The 18,968-nt window shown below is 40.8% G+C and overlaps 1 protein-coding gene across 1 annotated transcript in view; it reads right to left on the reverse strand.

Moving 5' to 3' along the window:
* Window positions 1-18,968, reverse strand: part of LOC135706300 (neuroligin-1-like) — a 762,843-nt gene that overhangs the window by 100,683 nt on the left and 643,192 nt on the right. The window contains exons 12-13 of the mRNA XM_065227888.1: window positions 16,751-16,889; window positions 16,357-16,639 (exon numbers count right to left, since the gene is read on the reverse strand). Coding sequence (XP_065083960.1) covers window positions 16,357-16,639; window positions 16,751-16,889 — 422 coding nt within the window. The remainder of the gene's footprint in view (window positions 1-16,356; window positions 16,640-16,750; window positions 16,890-18,968) is intronic.

Below are 18,968 nucleotides of genomic sequence, written 5' to 3' on the forward strand. Positions count from 1 at the left end.
ATCCACTTTGAAAGCATCTCCCGACGCAAAGTTTAACAACTAATTATTACAGCTTCTTTAAAAAAGCCCATCCTAAAACATTGTTCCAACATCGCCCCCAGTTCACGCGTGACCTATTTTCACGTCGCAAATCTTCACTGTGTTCAGCACCCACGCGATGATGACGCTGAATTAAGAGTGTGAGTCTTTGTGTGATCGCACCTTCACAGTAGAAACCTCCAGCAGCCGCGGAGCACTAGCAGAACGAAAATATCCATTCGTCGTCGGCTTCGGCGTCGTCGTCGAAAGAAATGAGCTCATTTTGCTTCCATTTTCGCACATTTGCTCTACTTTAAGACGGACGTAAAGAGTTTGCAATGCTCTTTCGTGCAGTGTGCTAAAAATGGGACGACTTGGAACGAAAGTCGTATGTATGTGTGGGAAAACGAGCAAGCATCTCAATCCTTTTGTTCTGCAACTTTGACGGTGCGGAAGGTGGGCTGAGGTTTTAGCTGGAGTGCCTCTGCAAAAGAAAAGATGGTAATTCTGTTCGCTCTCACGCTTAGCGGTAATGATGATTAAACTGTACATACTGCTACTGCAAGGCCAAGTGGGTGTCTGTGAGTCGGGGTGGATTGGGGTCGTTGTGAAAAATAAACAATGCTGCGAAGGAGCACTGGCAACAGTGTGTCAGCAAGTGAAGCGAGTGCTGCTTACGTGTGCTTGGGTGAACTTTTACGTGACAACGTGGTTGAACTTTGCGATTTGTACGACCTAGACAGAAAAAATAACCGACCGAGGAAATGACAGGGTAGACATTTCGCTTTAAATGAACTCGTTGACGTCGTTGTCAGGGTAATTGTAACAACGATTCCACGGCTACGGATTGGATTCTTTGGATGTCTTAATGGTTCAAGGAATCGAAATGATTATTTTGCTAGCTACCGGGAAAACAGTCAACCACTTCCAGAAATCCCAACGTCTGATTGGTAGAGCGGAAAAACTTTTTCCGACACAATGCATCCTTCGAGCAGCAGGTTTTTGTTTCCTTCCGGAGACGGGAGATCCGATAACAATCTTATAGCTAAATTGAATTTATATCTTCCTCGTTCTTTCATTGAGTTGGGGCTTCTTCGAGCGAGCAGCAAGCAGGGCAAGAGGCACTGGATAATCGAGGTTCGTTTTTCTTCTGCTTCCTGTTATCGCATGGCAAAAGCTCCTGCTTCCAGAGGTACATTGTTTTGACACAGAGTTGGAGATTTTGGTTGACTTTCGCCTTTTCAGAGGGACGTGTTGTATGGGAGGAAAATTATGCATTCCGGTCTCATAGCCGGAAGGTCAGAGGAAGAGTGCATTTTGTTGACTGGAATATTTTTGCAGTGCGTGGAATTCGGAATTGAAATGTTTGACATTGACTCAGTATTATGAATGGCAACGGCGACTCAACTGCATTTGCTGGAAATGGTCATTTTGGGCGTGGCCTCAGATAGCTAACCCGACAAATAAAGTTTGCTGCAGACTATGTTATGGAGGTAATGGGGTGCTTACACTTATGCTATTTCACTAGCGCTAATGAGCTAGCTGCTAGCAAAAAAGCTCACTACCGTAATGTAAACAGGGCATCAGCGTCTCCCAGCATGAAATTTCAGGAGCAACTGAAATTCGTGCTAGTTGGCGAGTACACTAGCGCGAGTAAATCCGCACAGTTGTAAACACCCCATAACCATCAGCAGTTTTTCCTGTATAAGATAATCTTCAGCTAACATCGTTAGTGGGGATGTGAGTTGTGGATAAAGGATAGTCATATCTTTACATATTTCCTCTAAAATATTTATGGTTTTACAATACCATACAAATTCGCATATGATTTATTTTGAAAATTTTTCCAGTAACTTAACAAGTGTCTGATTTTTTAGCTTATAAATATCAGTTTGAAGATCAAACTCGTTCAAGAGTTCAACTAGCGCACATCTCTGATCACGCTTTCCTTTGAAAGGAAAGTAAAGCCGTTGGTCCCCGGTTCATAAGCTGATGGGTCGATAGGTAGGGTTCAGGTGTGGGAGCTGCCTCCCTGGCGTCGGTAGCATTGGTGCTCAACACGGAAAACAAGATCGACGGAAAACAAATCAAGGACCTTCCCATAGGATCATCTATTTGCGTGTACAACTTTTGCATTCTTTTAAGCTGACTCTGGGGGAGACGTTTCGGACCAATTGGAACTGTCAAAGTCGAACAAATGTTTTAACCGTTGCAAGAAGGAAATTTGAGTCAACAATCAATTGTTATATTTTCGAAAAGCACTTCAAAAAAGTTCCCATGTTCATGTTTCGATTCGATTGCTTCCAGAACCTTTTCGTTTTTTTAAATAAATTTTCTTCATAGGTGTTCACTCGGCTGTCGACAAAAGCAGGCCACTCTCGATGTGTGCCAAGCGATCGTCTGTTTTCTCGGCAGCAACCATTGTGTGGTCTTCATTATTGTTCTTCATCAGCAGTTCGTTCGGTCGATGCGTCGTCGACTTTGGAAAGCAACCGCTTCGTGATGAGTGTGAGTGTTGACCACGTTTTGCGTCCATTGCTACAATGGAAGCCCTCTGCCTCCCGATGGCGTAACTGCCATTCAATGAAACCACTGGAAGCGACTCTAGTTCTGATGGACGAGGCTTTTTGGATAACGGAAGATAAAGTGTTTATTGTGTTGTACCTTTTGACTATAGTTTTAAGGTGTATTGTATAGTGACCAAGAATCCAGCCCAAGTGGGTACAGAATTTAAAAAAAGTGGTGGTCGATGTCACCGATTTAAGCCAAATTTGGCCAAAACGCTTATTTTGGCATTCTGATCAAACCCCATTTTTTTTATTTTACTCTAAAGTGTGTAGATCCTTCTGGGCTACAACTCTAGATTTTCGAGATTTTTTAAAAATTTCAACTTTCAGAAGAGATTACTCCACAACCAAATGAGCTTTTCGTGATCTTCGTTTTTTTTTTAATGTAGATTCTTATACACCTAACATTTAATTTTTATTATAGTAACTACAGTAAACAGGCTGATTACGGACAGGTTTCCAAGTTGTCAAAAAATGACCTAGAGGTAAATAAGTGGGCATATTATGATTTCATATAATGAGAATCCTCCCCAGAATATGTGAAAATAACGTAAAAATATTATTGTGCCTTCGGCGTCAAGGAATTCAAAAAAAAAATAAAAAAAAATATTAAATGGCAACTGATTCATGTCAACTTTGTCACCTATTGGTTACCCATGCTGACTTCGGTTCTGATCACCTTCCCGTAACTTTTGAAATATCCCACGAAATAATCTCTAATCCCACCAGCTCTACTTTCAATTACCATAGAGCTGATTGGAAACAACAACAATTGAACATTTAAGGAATATAGCTTTGATCCAAACATTCTTTTACAAACCAAAGATGAAATTAATTATGTTCTTGGATATCTGACTACTTCTATAGTTGAAGCAAAAGCTGCCTCGGTACCAAAATGCGAGGTTAAATTCGATTCAATTATAATAGACGATGATTTTCAGCTCTTGATCCGTCTGAAAAATGTCCGTAGGCGGCTTTATCAAAGAACACGCGTTCCTGGCATGAAAGTTATTTGGCGGGATTTGCAAAAATAACTTAAAAAGTGATTCTCTGTCCTGAGGAATAAAACATTTGAAATAATGCTTCAAAATTAGACCCGAGTTCTAAACCCTTTTGGAAACTCACATTTTTTTTAAACCTCAAAAACCCACTACAGCGCTCAAAGTTAGTGAAAAAATTTTGACCACAAATCCGGAGAAGCTCAGAAACTTGCTGAACAATTCGAGAGTTCCCATAATTTAAGTTTCGATCTTACTAGTCCTATTGAGAATCAAATTACCCGGGATCATCAGAATATTTTCTCTCGGGAAAATATTGTTGATGATTCTTGGGGGACTGATTTGGATTCAACAAATGAAAGATCCAGGTGACGATGGAATTTTTTACATCCTCATTGAAAAACTTCCGGAGAGTACCTTGTCTTTTTGGTAAAATTATATAACGGACGTTTGGCATACCATTCTGATAATTCTAAAAATGCAAAATTTGTTCCAATTTTGAAGCCGGAGAAAAATCCAGCTGAAATTTCTAGCTACCATCCAATAAGTTTGCTTTCTACAATAAGTAAACTGTTTGGAAAGATGATTTTGAATTTACTCCAATAGAATTTAGCTTTAGCTTTTAGTTTTAAGATAACAATTGTTATAGGGTAGAGAACTAATTCAGCCTATGTGCCCATTTTGGGCCTATCAAGCAGAAAACATCATATATTTATGTGTGCGTTCCTTAGAGAAAATTGCTATAGATAGATGGTCCCTGCTTAGGTTGCCGAGAGTACGTTAATTCTCTTATTGTAATCCAGCTTTCAACACTCGGTAATGGCGGCTGCACGGATATCAGAAATCGTTACATTTTCTCTTTGTTCCTAGGAAAAGGGAAGGGGAGGAGTGAACGAACAGCAGTGAACGATGCATTTTAAAGCCCCCGCAGGTGTCGTCCCAATAAACATTGACAGTTGAATAAGAGCTTATTCAGGCAACATTATGCTTCTGCAGCTAAAAATAGTTTATTCAGCTTTTAATCAGCTCAAATTGTTTGTTGGAGTTAGCGATCGCATTCTTAGCATGTGAGCATCACTCTTGAATTCACAAAAGAGCTCATGGAAGAATGGCAGTACAGTGAAAGGCTGTTAAATTCTTTCAAGTATAGCACCCGGTGCATGATTCTTCAGCAATTAGTCAAAACGTTGTATCTGCATAGTCCATTGTATATGCACGACAATCGATGGTCCAAAACTGAGGATAACAATCAGGGATGGAAAATCATTTACATTCATTTCGTGCATTCATTTACATTCATTTGCCTCTAACTTTTTTCATCAACAGAATTCCGAAAAATAGTGTTTGAAACTTTTGTATGCTTTGATATTAGCTACATCTTTTGTAAACAACTCAAATCATTATCTCTTATGCAAAATGAATCAGAGCGATAAGAACCCACCATTGTTTTTCAGTGAATGTAAATTGCATTCATTGAAAAACAATGGCATGTTCTGCCAGCTCTTGTTCGTCATGTGTAAGAGATTCAGATTTTGATTATTAACAAAAGTTGAAGTTATATATAAAAGCTACAAAAGCTTCATACATCATTTTACGGTATTCTGTTGAAGAAACAAGTTAGAGGCAAATGAATGTAATGAATGCACGAAATGAATGTAAATGATTTTCCATCCCTGATAACAATAACAAACATAATTTTTGACTGCATAACAAATTTCGCGCTAGAAAATGGAATTACACAAGTGTGCGACTAATAAACGTCAGAAAGGTCAATTTGTAAACAATTGCTTTAAACGTCAAAATTGCTAAACTGCCTGCTCACCCACGCGAACTATTGCCACCGCCGGCGCCGGTGGTGAAGTGGTAAGCGTGACTGCTTTCTCATCGCAATGGGTCTGGGTTCAATCCCAGCCAAGGTCGGTGGGATTTTTCTGAGGCATAAAAATCTCTGGCCACGTCTTCCTTCGGAAGGGAAGTAAAGCCGTTGGTCCCGGCCCATGTGTGTTGAATGGGTGCAATATCCTACGCAGGTGTGGAAGCTGCCTTCCTGCACATTTTAATGCCGTCTGGATGGCAATCGATGTCCGTCAGTGATTGATACTAGATTGCGGAACAGAGACCGACGTTAAATAAAGGAAAGAAGAAGAAGGAGAACTAAAGCCACCATCACGCAGAACACAGTGTTCCCAACCTGATGGTGATTCTAGTTTGAAGTCATTTGTTACACAATCAGCTAAGTCATTTTGAATATTTTCTCTAGAATAGATGCTCATCGGATAGTATCTCTTTAGTTTCTGTAGAAAGAGTATGCCAATATTGAAATGAAATGATTTTGATGTTTTCAAACAATTTCGCGAAACATTAAAAAAAAAATAGCAATGCCGGTGGTTTAGTGGTCACCGTGACTGTCTTTCATTCCAATGGGCTTGGGTTACATCCCAGCCAGTGCGTCGGATTTTCTTTGGCATAAAATCTCTGATCACGTTGATCTTCGGTCTATGAGTTGATGGGTCATAGGTAGGGTCCAGGTTGGGAAGTAGTGTCTCTGGTGTTGGTAGCATTGGTGCTCAGCACGGAAAACAAGATCGACGGAAAACAAATCAAGGAAACAAAATTATAAAAGAACGGTTTACAGAAGCATTTCACAGTGGTATTGTTGTTGTTGTTGTTGTTGTTGTATTCTAACCTTGAGCATTACATTCTGCATGGTGGAGATGCCAAGCTAACTGTTATTAACGATTTCCAGAAAGCTGATAATCATTAATGTTATTGAGGTATGAATTATCAAATCTCGATTAGGAAGCTGTTGTTACAGCAAAGACTTCTACAAGTGAATGTTATTGATAGATTGATAGATGTGCCCAAAATCATCATCATCATCACCATCATCATCATCATCCAGAACAGTGCTGATAAAAATCATTTCTTCTACTTAGCTAGTTAGCAAATACTAGTCACGATCTTTCTAGGCACATTTAATTTCAAACAGTGCCATCATGGTAAATTTAGAGCTGGTTACTCACTGATATTGCATATGTGCGCCCCGCTCACCTCAAATAAATACGTGTCCGCTCTTAAGGGGCGTCCATATTCGTATTTAAGGGAAATTCACACAAAACTAGAGCACGGACAGAATTTGTCTGTAATCTGTACAATCAGCAAAACTTTTGTTTTTTTCCTTGATTTTGTTTTCCGTCGATCTTGTTTTCCGTGCTGAGCACCAATGCTACCGACGCCAGGAAGGCAACTCCCACACCTGTACCCTACCTATCGACCCATCAACTCATGAACCGGGGACCAACGGCTTGGCTTTACTTCCCGGCGTGATCAGAGATGTTATGCCTCAGAACATCCCGGCGGCGCCGACTGGGTTTGAACCCAGGCCTGCTGGGATGAGAGATAATCACGCTTACCACTACACCACCGGCACCGCTATTCAGCAAAACTTAAAATTATTTCATTTTCAGTTTAACGGATCAAAACGCTACGATGTTTTACGTCCGACGTTTCAGTCTTTGGACTTGACCTTCATCATGGGATATAAAGTAAAACCATCTTCCGTAAAGCACAAAAAATTTTACGATCTAATAAAATTAACACTGATTAAGCACTGCACACTAGCAAAAATTTACAAAACAGCAACTAAATTTAATATCTCGGTTTCAGTCAACATGTTATACATATTCTCAAAGAAAAAATTCTGCTGAATCGATTGGTGGTGGTCTCACTGGCCGGAAACTTTTGCGAACTTCTGAAAGGTCTAGACTTTTAAAGGTTTTGAAGAATTATAATTTATGTTTGGGTTTCGATCCAGTGCACAGTGGGCAAAAATTTACAAAACCGCGACTAAATTGAATATTTCGGCTGCCAAACGGTTTCAGTCAACATGCATCTCTGAAGCTGTTGGTACAGCCTTAAAAATATTCTCGATCAAATTTATCATGACATTCCTGAATTTTTCACAACATTTTAAAAGTTAGGGCAATTTTCCTGAAGTTCATTGATCGATCCAGAAGTTCCTAATTTCTCTTAAAGTTTTTGAATCTTTAAGTTATGGAATATTCCTTAAAATCTCTCAACTTCCTTGAACTTTTCTGGATTTAGCTTAAGTTTTACATTCCTTCATGACTCCTCAAATTATCAAGAAATTATCATAGGTTACTTAGCAATCCATCAATATTGATGGAATTTATCTCAAAACTCCGCAATAGTCCTGAAATTTTTGAAACATGCCTGAGATTATTGGAACCATCTTTAATGTTGCGGAAATTCTTTCAAGTTCTAGCAGCCAATTAAAGAACATAATTTGAATAAATCTAAAGACTTATCTTAAGTTCTCAGGACTTCTCTGAAGGACAGATCCTTCTTGAAGATACGCTTGACTATTGTCCAGTAGCATTCGATAGGTTGGAGCTGAGGACAGTTTGGTGGGTTGATGTCTTTTTCTACGAACTTGATGTTATTCTCCGTCAGTCATTTCAGAGTACATTTAGCGTAATGTGTCGATGCCAAATCTGACAAGAAGAGAAGTGGGGACTGCTGCTTTCTGTACAATGGAAGCAACCTATTCTTCAAACATTACTGTTGATAAATTTCAGCATTTATAGTTATTTTTGTATAGAAAATTTAAGACCGCAAGCCACGTGTGCAAATAACGTGCCAAATGAGCACCTTTTGACCAAATTTCTCCATTGCAACAGTCGTATCTGCAGTTGGTACACTTTCCCCAACAGATTTTGTGTGAAATTGAAGGCCTGGTAGCGTTCTTGAATCTTCTTTAGCATATGTTTCGTCGTCCATCAAAAGGCACTGGTCGACATTGTCCAAAATGCAGTTGTACAGCTTTCGAATCCTGGTTTTGGCACGAGACTTTTGGTCCGGAGTTTGTTTCGGCACTTGGACCTACGGGAAAACTGAAATCAGGGATCGTCAGCTGCGCAGCAATGTGTTGAGGTGCGTTGAAGCCAACCCCGGTCTTTAGATCCGGAATGTGACCAGAAGGTATAACGCCAACTTTCAAACGGTGCGGAACATCCTTGCCAGGGAAGAATACTAGTCGTGAAAAGCCAGTACACATCCCAACCGGCACATGAAGCAGAAGTCCGTGGCCAAAGAGCACGCAAGGCTCTTGTACGACCATGTTTAGACGAAACAAAAGGGCTGCACTTTGATCGATGACGAAAAATACGTCCAACTCGATTTTAAGCAGCTTCCCGGTCAAAAGTATTACATCGCGACTGGACGAGGCGATGTGCCGGGAAGATTCAAATTCGTGTGTGCCGACAAGTTCGTGAAGAAGACCATGATTTGGCAAGCGATTTGCAGTTATGGCCATTGCCGGAACCATTCGTCACATCCTCGACGATGACATCCCAAGTTTACATCGAAGAATGTCTGAAAAAGCGTGTATTGCCGTTCATCCACAAGCATAGGGGCAAAGTCATCTTTTGGCCAGCTGACACTACTCCAAGGATGTTCTGGAGTGGAGTGGTATGCTGCCAACAAGATCGATATTGTTCCCAAGCTTATGAATCCTCCGAATCGCCCGGAATTTTGATCAATCAAAAAACACTGGGCAATTTCAAATCAGCGACTTCGACGAAGCGGCGGAGCAGTCAAGGACATCCAGCAAATGCGGGTTAAATGGAAGAAATCCGCTGATTCCGTGTCCATTTCCACTGTGTGGGCACTGATGGGCTCCATCAAGAGGAAGATTCGATATTTCATTCGAACTGGATAAATGTATCAATTTTATGCAGTAACTTTGAAGTTTTAATCAAAGTACCGTAAAGCAACCATTAATGGACTTTTAAACGTATTTAATCACGAATTACAGATATTTTTGTGCGTACCAATTTACTTTTAGTCAGCCTTCAAATCCTTGAGGGAGCAGTCTTTATCCAACTTTTCTATGATGCGTTTTGCACTTACCAGGTGAACATTAAAACTTTTCGCAATCTTATTACAGGTAACATCCTTTTCAGTGCACCAAGCGTGCATATTTTTGTTTTCGTCTCAAATTCAATTCGGGACATTTTGAATACAACGTACAAACTGGAAATTAATGATCTGAATAATCATTTTTGACATTATTTTTACACGCTAAAAAAACACTAGCAAGTATGGGAAAAAATTGTTTCATTTTGCTTTAACTGCTCACTCATACGCATATCACATCAGAAACGAACAGCAGCTTGTGCGAGCCGCACTGATTTTGTTCGTATTCGCATTGCTTCTATTTTCTTCGATGAACGCAGATTTGAGCAAAACAGACAGCTGAGCGTTACATGTATGATTCGGAGTTTTGTAGTGTGGATGATTCCTCTTTTATTATTTTTTTTTTTTCATGCTGAGCCTTTTACGATTGCTTTCTGGTGAGTGAGCTGAATGAGAATTTTGCAGAAAGAATATTTTTTTTATTTTCTATTAAACATACATTGACACATTTAAATTGCTATTAATATGGAGAAATCTGTCATACTGTAACACATAAACATAAGTGTCAAGCAAATAACGTAAAACTGGTGCGATCAATTTAACTGATTTAAATCAGTGAGCCAAAAACTATCCGGCTCAGTGTTTTAAATCGTTAGCATTCGGATTTTACGCATTAAATTTCGTTCTCCCTCAGTAGAGAAAATTGTTCGGTTGCCTTTCAGTTTATCCTTCTTTCCTTCTACCGCTGTCAGTTCTGAGTCTATCTGCAGAGTCACTTGGTTGGAAGAATTTACACTCGTTCGGGAATCTGTTTGTAAGTGCGAATGGCTATTTTGATTCTGTTATGCTCGGGTGAGGGAATGAATTTTCCCGTGCTTGCACACTAGTTTATGAGTAGCAAAGCATCCAATATTTATAACACCTTTTTGATACACTTCTTACATATTTTGACATGTAGGGTAAATGGATGTCGGCCAAAATGCCAATAATATGGGCCCATACATTAATTCAGCAATCGACTAAATTTTCAAAAGCAACCAAAAATATCCATAAGTACCATCCCAATGACGCGTTCATCTAGATACAATTGATGAATAGCAGATTATTAGCGATGGGCCCAATGTTAGATCCATAGGACAAAATTAGAGCAATTTTCCTTAATTATTACTTTTTTTTTTTTAATCCTATCCAGAAAATCAAAGAACATTATAGCTGAAGATGCTAAGCGTCAGATAACAGACTTAAAGTGGTAATTTTATACGATAAATAGATCAGGAGATAAAAGCATAAAGTTAATAGTTCCGTTAGAGTACGGCAGTGTGAAAATTGTATAGAGAGTAGAAAGCGAGCAAGGACAGCTTTGAAGGCGATCCTGACGTTTATGACACTCCGAAATTTTTTGAAGTTTTCTGGACATTGTTCTTAGAGCATCTGTAAACTTCCTGCAGTTTTTGTTAATTTATAAAACGGCTCTGAACTTTTCAAAACATGTTTGAAATTTCCCAAGCATTCCGAAAAATTATTGGGTGCCATACATTTCTTAAAACTTTCCCGAAGCTCTCTAATCTTTTTGTATGGATCTTTAAACTTACCAGAAGATTTTTTGAAGTTCTTGTAAAGTTCTTATGTAACTGTCTTGAAGTTCTCTGAATTTCATCACCCTCACGATTTTTTATGTTGTTCAGGGAACTGTCCTAAGCTTCTCATAACTTGCCCGTCAAGCTTTTGGGTATGAATATTTTGAGCCCAGCTAGCTTTGACTAAAAAAAAATCAAATCGATTTACGGAGCTGGGGCCACATTGCGCATCTCGAAACGAAAAAACAATTTCATACAAGCGTTCGTACAAAAAGTCTTTCGTTTCAAGATTCACAATGTGACCCCTGGCTACTTGCTAAGATTTTACGCTTCTAACAGTACCTTGCAGTTTTTAAGATTAGCAGTTGGTCTGAGTACGTACAGAAAATTGCTGTTGAGCATTTCGCTGACTGTTTCACTTTTTGATCCGTCGATATATGTGTTAAAAAATCAAGTTGAGTTTTGAATACACGTCATAGTTAAAATACATCAATATTAGAATTACACACGTGCGCAATTCACCACTAGACTTATATATATATAGCTCTGATAGCTATGGATACCTCCACTAGAAATTAAAAAATGCATGCGTAGGGAAAGGTTTCTAAAACGTCTCAAACACTTCCCAGGCATACGAACATTCTCTTTATCCTTTCAAACTGACGCCTGATTTCTACTCAATGTGCTTTGGTCACTTCTGAAGTTGTCCATTGAGTGCTTTCACACACGCAACAATTTCACAACCGAATAAATCCCTAAATGTCCCACATGACCTTCCGATACCGATTCAGCTCGTTGTCACTTTCCGAAACCAACTTAATCCAACGATTTACTATTCTTTCATCCTAAAAGCATTCCTATCATCAACTTGCATGATGGAAAGACGAACCGAACTGTTCTTCCGTCACAATTCAATTGATTAGCACCCCGTTCCCGTATAGATACTACCATCCGGTCTTTTTTCTTGACTGACGAGCGAACCAGTGCTCTTTCCATCATTTGCGTTTTTTGCAAGCTCTCGCACCGGGACCGGGAATTAGGATTCCCGGAAAAATCCAATAAAACAATGGAGCTTTTTGTACTCAAACCTAACTTCACCGTCGTCGCCGTCGTCGTCGTCACATCATATCGCCATCGCGAGACTATAGGGAAAATGTGCCAGTTTTTGGCCCAACTGGTCCCCTAATTGGCCCTATCTTATGTTTCAAAGTTTTTCATTCTATAGAACACATATTTTTCTATTTAATGGAAATGGCTCTAATGCTGGTCTATGGATCTAAAGGTTGGGCCCATCATGTTGATATTTTTGGTTGCTTGTCAAAAAATGCTTTCTTTCGAAATTTATGTATGGGCCCAATATTAGGCCGGCATCAGCGACATTAACCCTATCTACTTGCAAATAAAATCATGGAAATTTATTTGCAAATTTGATTTCGGTCCGAAGCGTTGAAAACTACAGCATTAGTGCCACAACTGGCACACTTACCCTAGGTTTCCATCTACACTGCTCCATAGTTCAACATGATTGCATTTCCGGTTCATCATTTTTTCGCTCCTTTCGCTTGGCGTGCCGGAATTTCTAGCTCGACTCCGTTGAGATGTGATGGTTGAGGAGCCTGTCATAGGAGGGGATTTCAATCATAATCAAAGGCACACGCTTCGGGTTCTTCCGTCTGGTTGGGTAGGCTATATGGCTTGGTATTTGTACGCGCAGTCGGACACGGCAGCGAACTGCTAGGGAACTTGTGGCAAGGGGGCAAAATCGCTTTTCTTTTGTGAATTTTCGCGACATCGACGTCTGTGTTCATGGCGATGGTATTGTTGCCTGTCAGTCTAACTGTCTCGGTGTCTGGAGTTGTGGCCCCGAAGCGCGCACAAGGCATATTGTGAGTCCGGATGACAATCTGCTTCCAAAATGTGTGATGAGAAGCAAGCCAGGAAAAAAAGTAATCGAGTGACAATCTCCAGTGGGATCAGCTTTCAGCTAGGATTTCGGTGTCGGCGAGAAGAGCTTTTCGCTTTGTTTTTCTGCTTGAAGGGATAATGGAAAAGGAATGACGGGGGAAAAAATCGTCTTCGGATCAGTTTTACAAAGTTTGACGCTATGCAACGGGGAGGATGATGAAGAATTCCACCCGGTTCGGATTTGATAAGTATTTACCCGAGCTGAAACATGTCAACGATTTCAGCACTTTTTCAAACAAATCCAACACTTTGGACAACGTCCACTGGTAATGAAAGTTATTTCCGATTTGTTGGCAAGAAAGCATTCCACTGTAAAACAAATTCAGTAACCTGATAGCCGTGTTTTTGTTTTCTCCCAATTTGGCACGAGTGGAATTTTACCGTTTTGGTTCATTAGAACTTGCCTGACGATGGTTGTCAGCGCTAGATGGAGTGGTGCATCATCGGCAACGTTATTTCTTTTGGAATATGATTGATTTTGCATCTGACTGGAAAGGTTGACTGCTAGAATTTCTCTTTATGGTAGACTTTTACGCTTTTTTCTCGAGCGTGTTTCTGGCACAAAACTTAGTGGCACTTCCACAGCTGTTAATTAAGAACTTTATATGACAACCAAATGCATTTTTTTTTTCAACTCTATATGATCCAAATTTAAATTACATTTCCTTTTAATCTAGGTGCTCCAGCTACTAAAGTAACTTACCAGCCTTAATTGTTATGATATATATCAAAGAGTGTTTGCATTGCTCCTGCTTTGGCAATCCAGTATTTTAAACAGGTATTCTATACTCGCATGTCAGTAGGGTTAACTACCCCATTTCCGGCCAATTAAGCACAACCCGCACTAAATCTTTCTTAATCTAGCGTAAGGGAATGTTATTATTACGTACCGTACCGTAAGATTTGATAAAACGAAACAAATTATTGAGATATTGCTAAATGTCTAACACTGCTTCTTGACACCAAACTCGACCTAACACATTGAATCGCCATTGACACGCCAATGAATTTACTTCGGCCTATTGGATGAAGATAAAGATTGATTCGGTCGGAGCGCTTCTTTTGTATTTGAGAATATTGGGTGCAAACATTCACATCACGCGTTCTTATTGACTTTGTTCGGTAGCATTTGAACTAAAGTATCGTAACAAGCGTATAATTTGCCTGTAAACGCCGAAGTCATGGATTTAAAGGGTGATACGGTCAAAATTTGGTCAAGGGAAAACGCGTGTAAATCGGTGAAATCGTTTATTTAAAAAATCAAATTAAATTTCTTTTTCAAGTTCAATTAGTGTAAAATTCAGGAAAAATATTCAGTTAGGCTTCCGCTTTTCCAAATCCGAATTTCCGGGCCTTACGCTTGACCCCAGCCATCAGATTTTGTACAGCCACCTTGTCCACCTTCTTCGCCGCAGAAAGCCAGTTTGCCTTGAACTGCTGCTCGCTGGTTGACAGTCCCGGAAGCTATGAAAATGCTGCTTTTCAAGCCACAGGTACAGATGGCTTGCCAAACCAGATATTTCTTTGCGAACTTTGACAATTTCATGTGCTTGAAAGCATCTGCTACCTTTCCCCTTCCTTTTGCCGTATAAAACTCCTGTCCCGGAAGCTGCTTGTAGTCGGCTTTGACGTAGGTTTCGTCGTCCATTACCACGCAGTCAAACTTCGTCAGCATCGTCGTGTACAGCCTCCGGGATCGCGCTTTGGCCGTGGTATTTTGTTTATCATCGCGATTTGGAGTCACTACCTTCTTGTAAGTCGATAGTCCGGCTCGTTTTTTGGCTCGATGCACGGTTGTAGACGATACACCCAGCTTATTTGCGGCATCTCGGAGAGAGAGGTTAGGGTTTCGCTTGAAACTACCGGCAACTCTCTTTGTCGTCTCAGCGGCTTCCGGTTTTCGATTTCCCCCCGATCCAGACTTCCTGGCTGTCGACAAACGTTCCCCAAACACTTTAATTACATTTGTAACGGTTGATTTGGCAACTTTTACCGATTTTGCCAACTTTGCGTGCGAGTAGCTCGGATTTTCGCGATGCGCGAGCAAAATTTTGATACGCTGCTCTTCTTGCTTGGACGGCATTTTGACAACTGAAGAGTGAATTCCAAAATCAAAATAGGAGCAACATTCTACACACACACACCTTCAAAATGAGGGGTGTTCAGGTTTTTTAAATGCAAAATTGAAAGAAATACGTCAAGTTGATATTGACCAAATTTTGACCGTATCACCCTTTAGTGTAAATGCTGGCTTCGGCACCCATTGACTGTTTTCGGCAACCTTAATTTAAACGTTAATTTCACTATGTTTTCCCATCAACGCACTTCCCTGAATGTGTCCAAACGATTGTTTAGCCTTTCAGCTTCAATCTGATTATATTTGAACGATCGAGCAATCCATTAATGCTACATGTTTCTTCAAATAAAGCATACGCACTACAAAATGGGGTTGATTTCGAGTTGCCGATAATAGAACAGCTGGTTAACACGCAGTTCTAATGGGAAGGTTGCCGAAGAAAAAGAGGCTGCCGACAATAGTCACACTCACCTGAGAAGTTTGGAGCGTTGTAAAAACGCTTTCAAAACGTTTTGAAAAATTCTGTCGATTGGAATGGATAGAGAAGCAAGCAGCAGATGAATGTAAACAAACAGACACATCATATATGTGCGTGACGCTGAGAAAATGCTAGTAGAAGTGCAGACGCTGCTTAGATTGACGATAATACGTAAATTCCCCTATACAGTATTGGTTTGTTTACAATCGTTTGCTGCTAGCTGCTGTAACATTTTCACTCGGAAGAATTGTCAAAAACTGTTTTGAAACGCTTTTACAAAGCTCCAATCTTCTGTGGGCAACATCTTTTCATTCGGCAACCTTTCTATTTGAGCTGCGTGTTAAACAGCTGTCCTTTCATCGGTAACTCGATATCAGAAGCATTTTGTAGTGCGTGTGTTTGATTTCAAAAAAACCCTGCTAAATTGCTTTCTCTCAGGGGTAAAAATATAATAAAATTTATGCTGAAAGTCTAAAGAATCGTTTGAATGCATCCAGCGAAGTGTTTTCGTAAGAAAATCCAGTGAAATCAGCGTTTCAATTTGGGTTGCCGAAAATGCTGTCATGCCGAAGCCGGCATTTCCCCTATTTCACGGAAATATTCAAATGCCTTTTTGAGAAAGTCCAATTTTGACGAAATTTCGAAAATCCAACTCAATTTCGAGTGGCTTCCAACGGGCGTGTGAACGCCGTCTGTCAATCATCAATTTATCATTCCTACCACTCCCACAGGTACTCACATATGCTCAGATACTGCTGCGTGGTCGTCTCGAACGTTTCCCACATTATCCCGCGAAAGCGCGTCCGCTCCTTGGCCGTCCCATAGTCCGGATGCAACAGCGGCGCCTGGTGGCCGGCCTCGTTCGGGTCGCCGGTCTTGCAAAAGTTGGTCACAAAGTTCAGCACCGCCTCGTTCACCCCCATGTCCTGACGGGTAAAATTCTGCGAAAACCAGGGACCTCCTTGGACCAACGTGAGTCCCAACACGTACGGTAGATCCTCGCCACGGATGCTACCCAATCGCTAGAGAACAAAGGAAGCCAAAATCAATTCAACGGTCATTTATTTTAGATAATGGAGTCAATCGAGAGCCAAAAAAAAAAGAAAGAATAACGAAGTACGAACGAAACTCACCTGTGGATATTCGGTCTCCTTGGTCTGGTAAGCGAAATGGAACATGTACGTTTTGGCTCCCCGGCGGGCGTGCAGATAGGCCACTTTGATCAGCGGTGCTACCGTGTGACCATCGCTCAGCGCTTCCATTGTTGAGTCCCTGCGGGGAGGGGGATACAGAGAAAGAGAAAATGGAAAAAGTCAGTCAGTTGAAAAATGACAGCCCCAATAAATATCAATCAAGAGACTGCGATCGACAATTCAAATTAGCTGCCGAGGATTGAATAGGATTTTTTTTTATATTTCTTTGTCTGCCATATAAATGCGTAAGTTAAGCCCCCAACTGTCAGAAATGAAAAAGAAAAACGGAAACGAAGACTAGGCTGCAGCAATCACGGAATTGGGAAATCGAGACAACAGAAGTGAATCTGTCACGTCACCTCTCCTGGGACTGGGGGAAGAGGGAGGAAAGGAAGGCTGGCTGTTGTGGACAAAATTCCATCCACGTGCCTCTCACAAGTGATTTAAGGACAGTTCGAGGAAAGTTAAATCACAGTCAGTGTAATGGTAGTGTGGCATTGGAGAAATTCCATCTTCTTAAGTACAATTTTCTCGGAATCTTCGCTCTCCGGGGTGTACCTGGGACATTTCTGAAGGACGTGCAATTAATTTGAGACAAGGTTAAATCTGATTCATCATGCTAGTTTTAATTTTTTTTTTTGTCATATCTTCAAAATCAAATTTCCGATAATATTAAAATTGCATTGCTATCTTTGGCACTTTAATCCAATAAAATGGATTTGTTGAGGCTAAAACTAGTTCAACAATATTCACGAATTTATGATAAACTTTGCCAAAGATCTAAATCCATGGTCGAACACAAAATTCATTAAACGTAATTCTGGACTTCTGCTGTGTTGGAGATCCAAGATGCAAGATCCGATTTCTGTTCAAACAATCATCATATCATTCATGTTTCAGCAGAGAAAACGGCCCCCATCCAAAACAAAAAAAAAACACACAAATCTACTCACGTCCATGCCTCCAGCGGTCCCCCCTCGGCATCCGGGTGACGGAAGAAAAATGAATCTCCCAGGTAATCCCAATGACTAGCGCCATTTAGGAGACAGATGAGTCCATTTTCATTCGCCTGTCGTGCCTTCTGTGCTGTGCCATGCTGTTCTTGAAAGCAAATAAAACAAAACTGATGAAATCATGCTCAGTTGCAAAGATACACTGCACGCCTGGGCTACCAGCCCGGAACTGTCCGCTTCTATTGTCTCAACTTTTTCCGCTCCCCCACCCGCTGCAGCGAGAAAACTTTGTCAATTTTCCTTTCTTGGTTGGGAGAAGAAACAAAAAACGACCATCCCATTAGGGTAGCTCCAACGGAAGCTGAAGAGAGTGATGGCCACCATTTCTGGATGTGTGCGGGAAGAGGGGGGGGGGGGAGGGGGAGGGCTCACGTCTGCCTAACAATAGCGCCTGTGATTGTGTCCAGCTGCGAGAGGCGGCCACCACCACCGGTTGACCTACCACTTGCCGGTATTGTGTTGGGAACGTCTTCTCCACCGTGAATACCAGAAACCCGGTCAGTATACTATATTTAAATCCGTCATCGGTGTCCGACTTTCGCCGCCCACCGCAACAGGAATATGCTACTGTTCGAGGCATGACGAAAAGTTTTCACTTTTTTCCTGCTGCCACTGTCATCGGGATTCGGGACACAATCGAAAATGTACTCCCGGGGGTGTCGTCAAGGGGTTATAGTCGGTTGAAAGGGGGATGGGGGATGTCCACAAAACCTCGACTGGAGGCCAGTGATTTGGGAGTTTTGCATTTTCGTTTTCTCTGATTCTGACTGGTTTTTTTTTGCTTTCTTTACATTGCTGGTTGAGGTTGATTCTTTGTTGCAGAAAGGGGATTTCTTATCTGCTGGCCGATGGAAAGTGGCTATCCGCTGAGGGAGTTGGAAGTTTTTGGGATTTTTTTTTTGGTTTGGTCTATAGGGTGAGGCAGAGTAACTGTCAGCGAGGTTCACATGCATGTAATTGAATGGGTGAAATGAATACATGTCCAAGTACTTTTGTTTTGTAGTGTGCTAATATCAGGTTGTTTAGATAGTTACGTTATAAATCTAATTCATTTCCGATTTGAAGTAGCCATGGACATAGAAAGGGAATAGATTTTAAATGTGGGAAGCTGCGTCGTTATCAAACATTTTTGTCGATAGAAGAGT

Source organism: Ochlerotatus camptorhynchus, unplaced genomic scaffold (assembly GCF_037179485.1).
Source record: "Ochlerotatus camptorhynchus isolate MF236.1 unplaced genomic scaffold, CSIRO-AGI_Acam_v1.1 ptg000277l, whole genome shotgun sequence".
Taxonomy (NCBI): Eukaryota; Metazoa; Arthropoda; class Insecta; order Diptera; family Culicidae; genus Ochlerotatus; species Ochlerotatus camptorhynchus.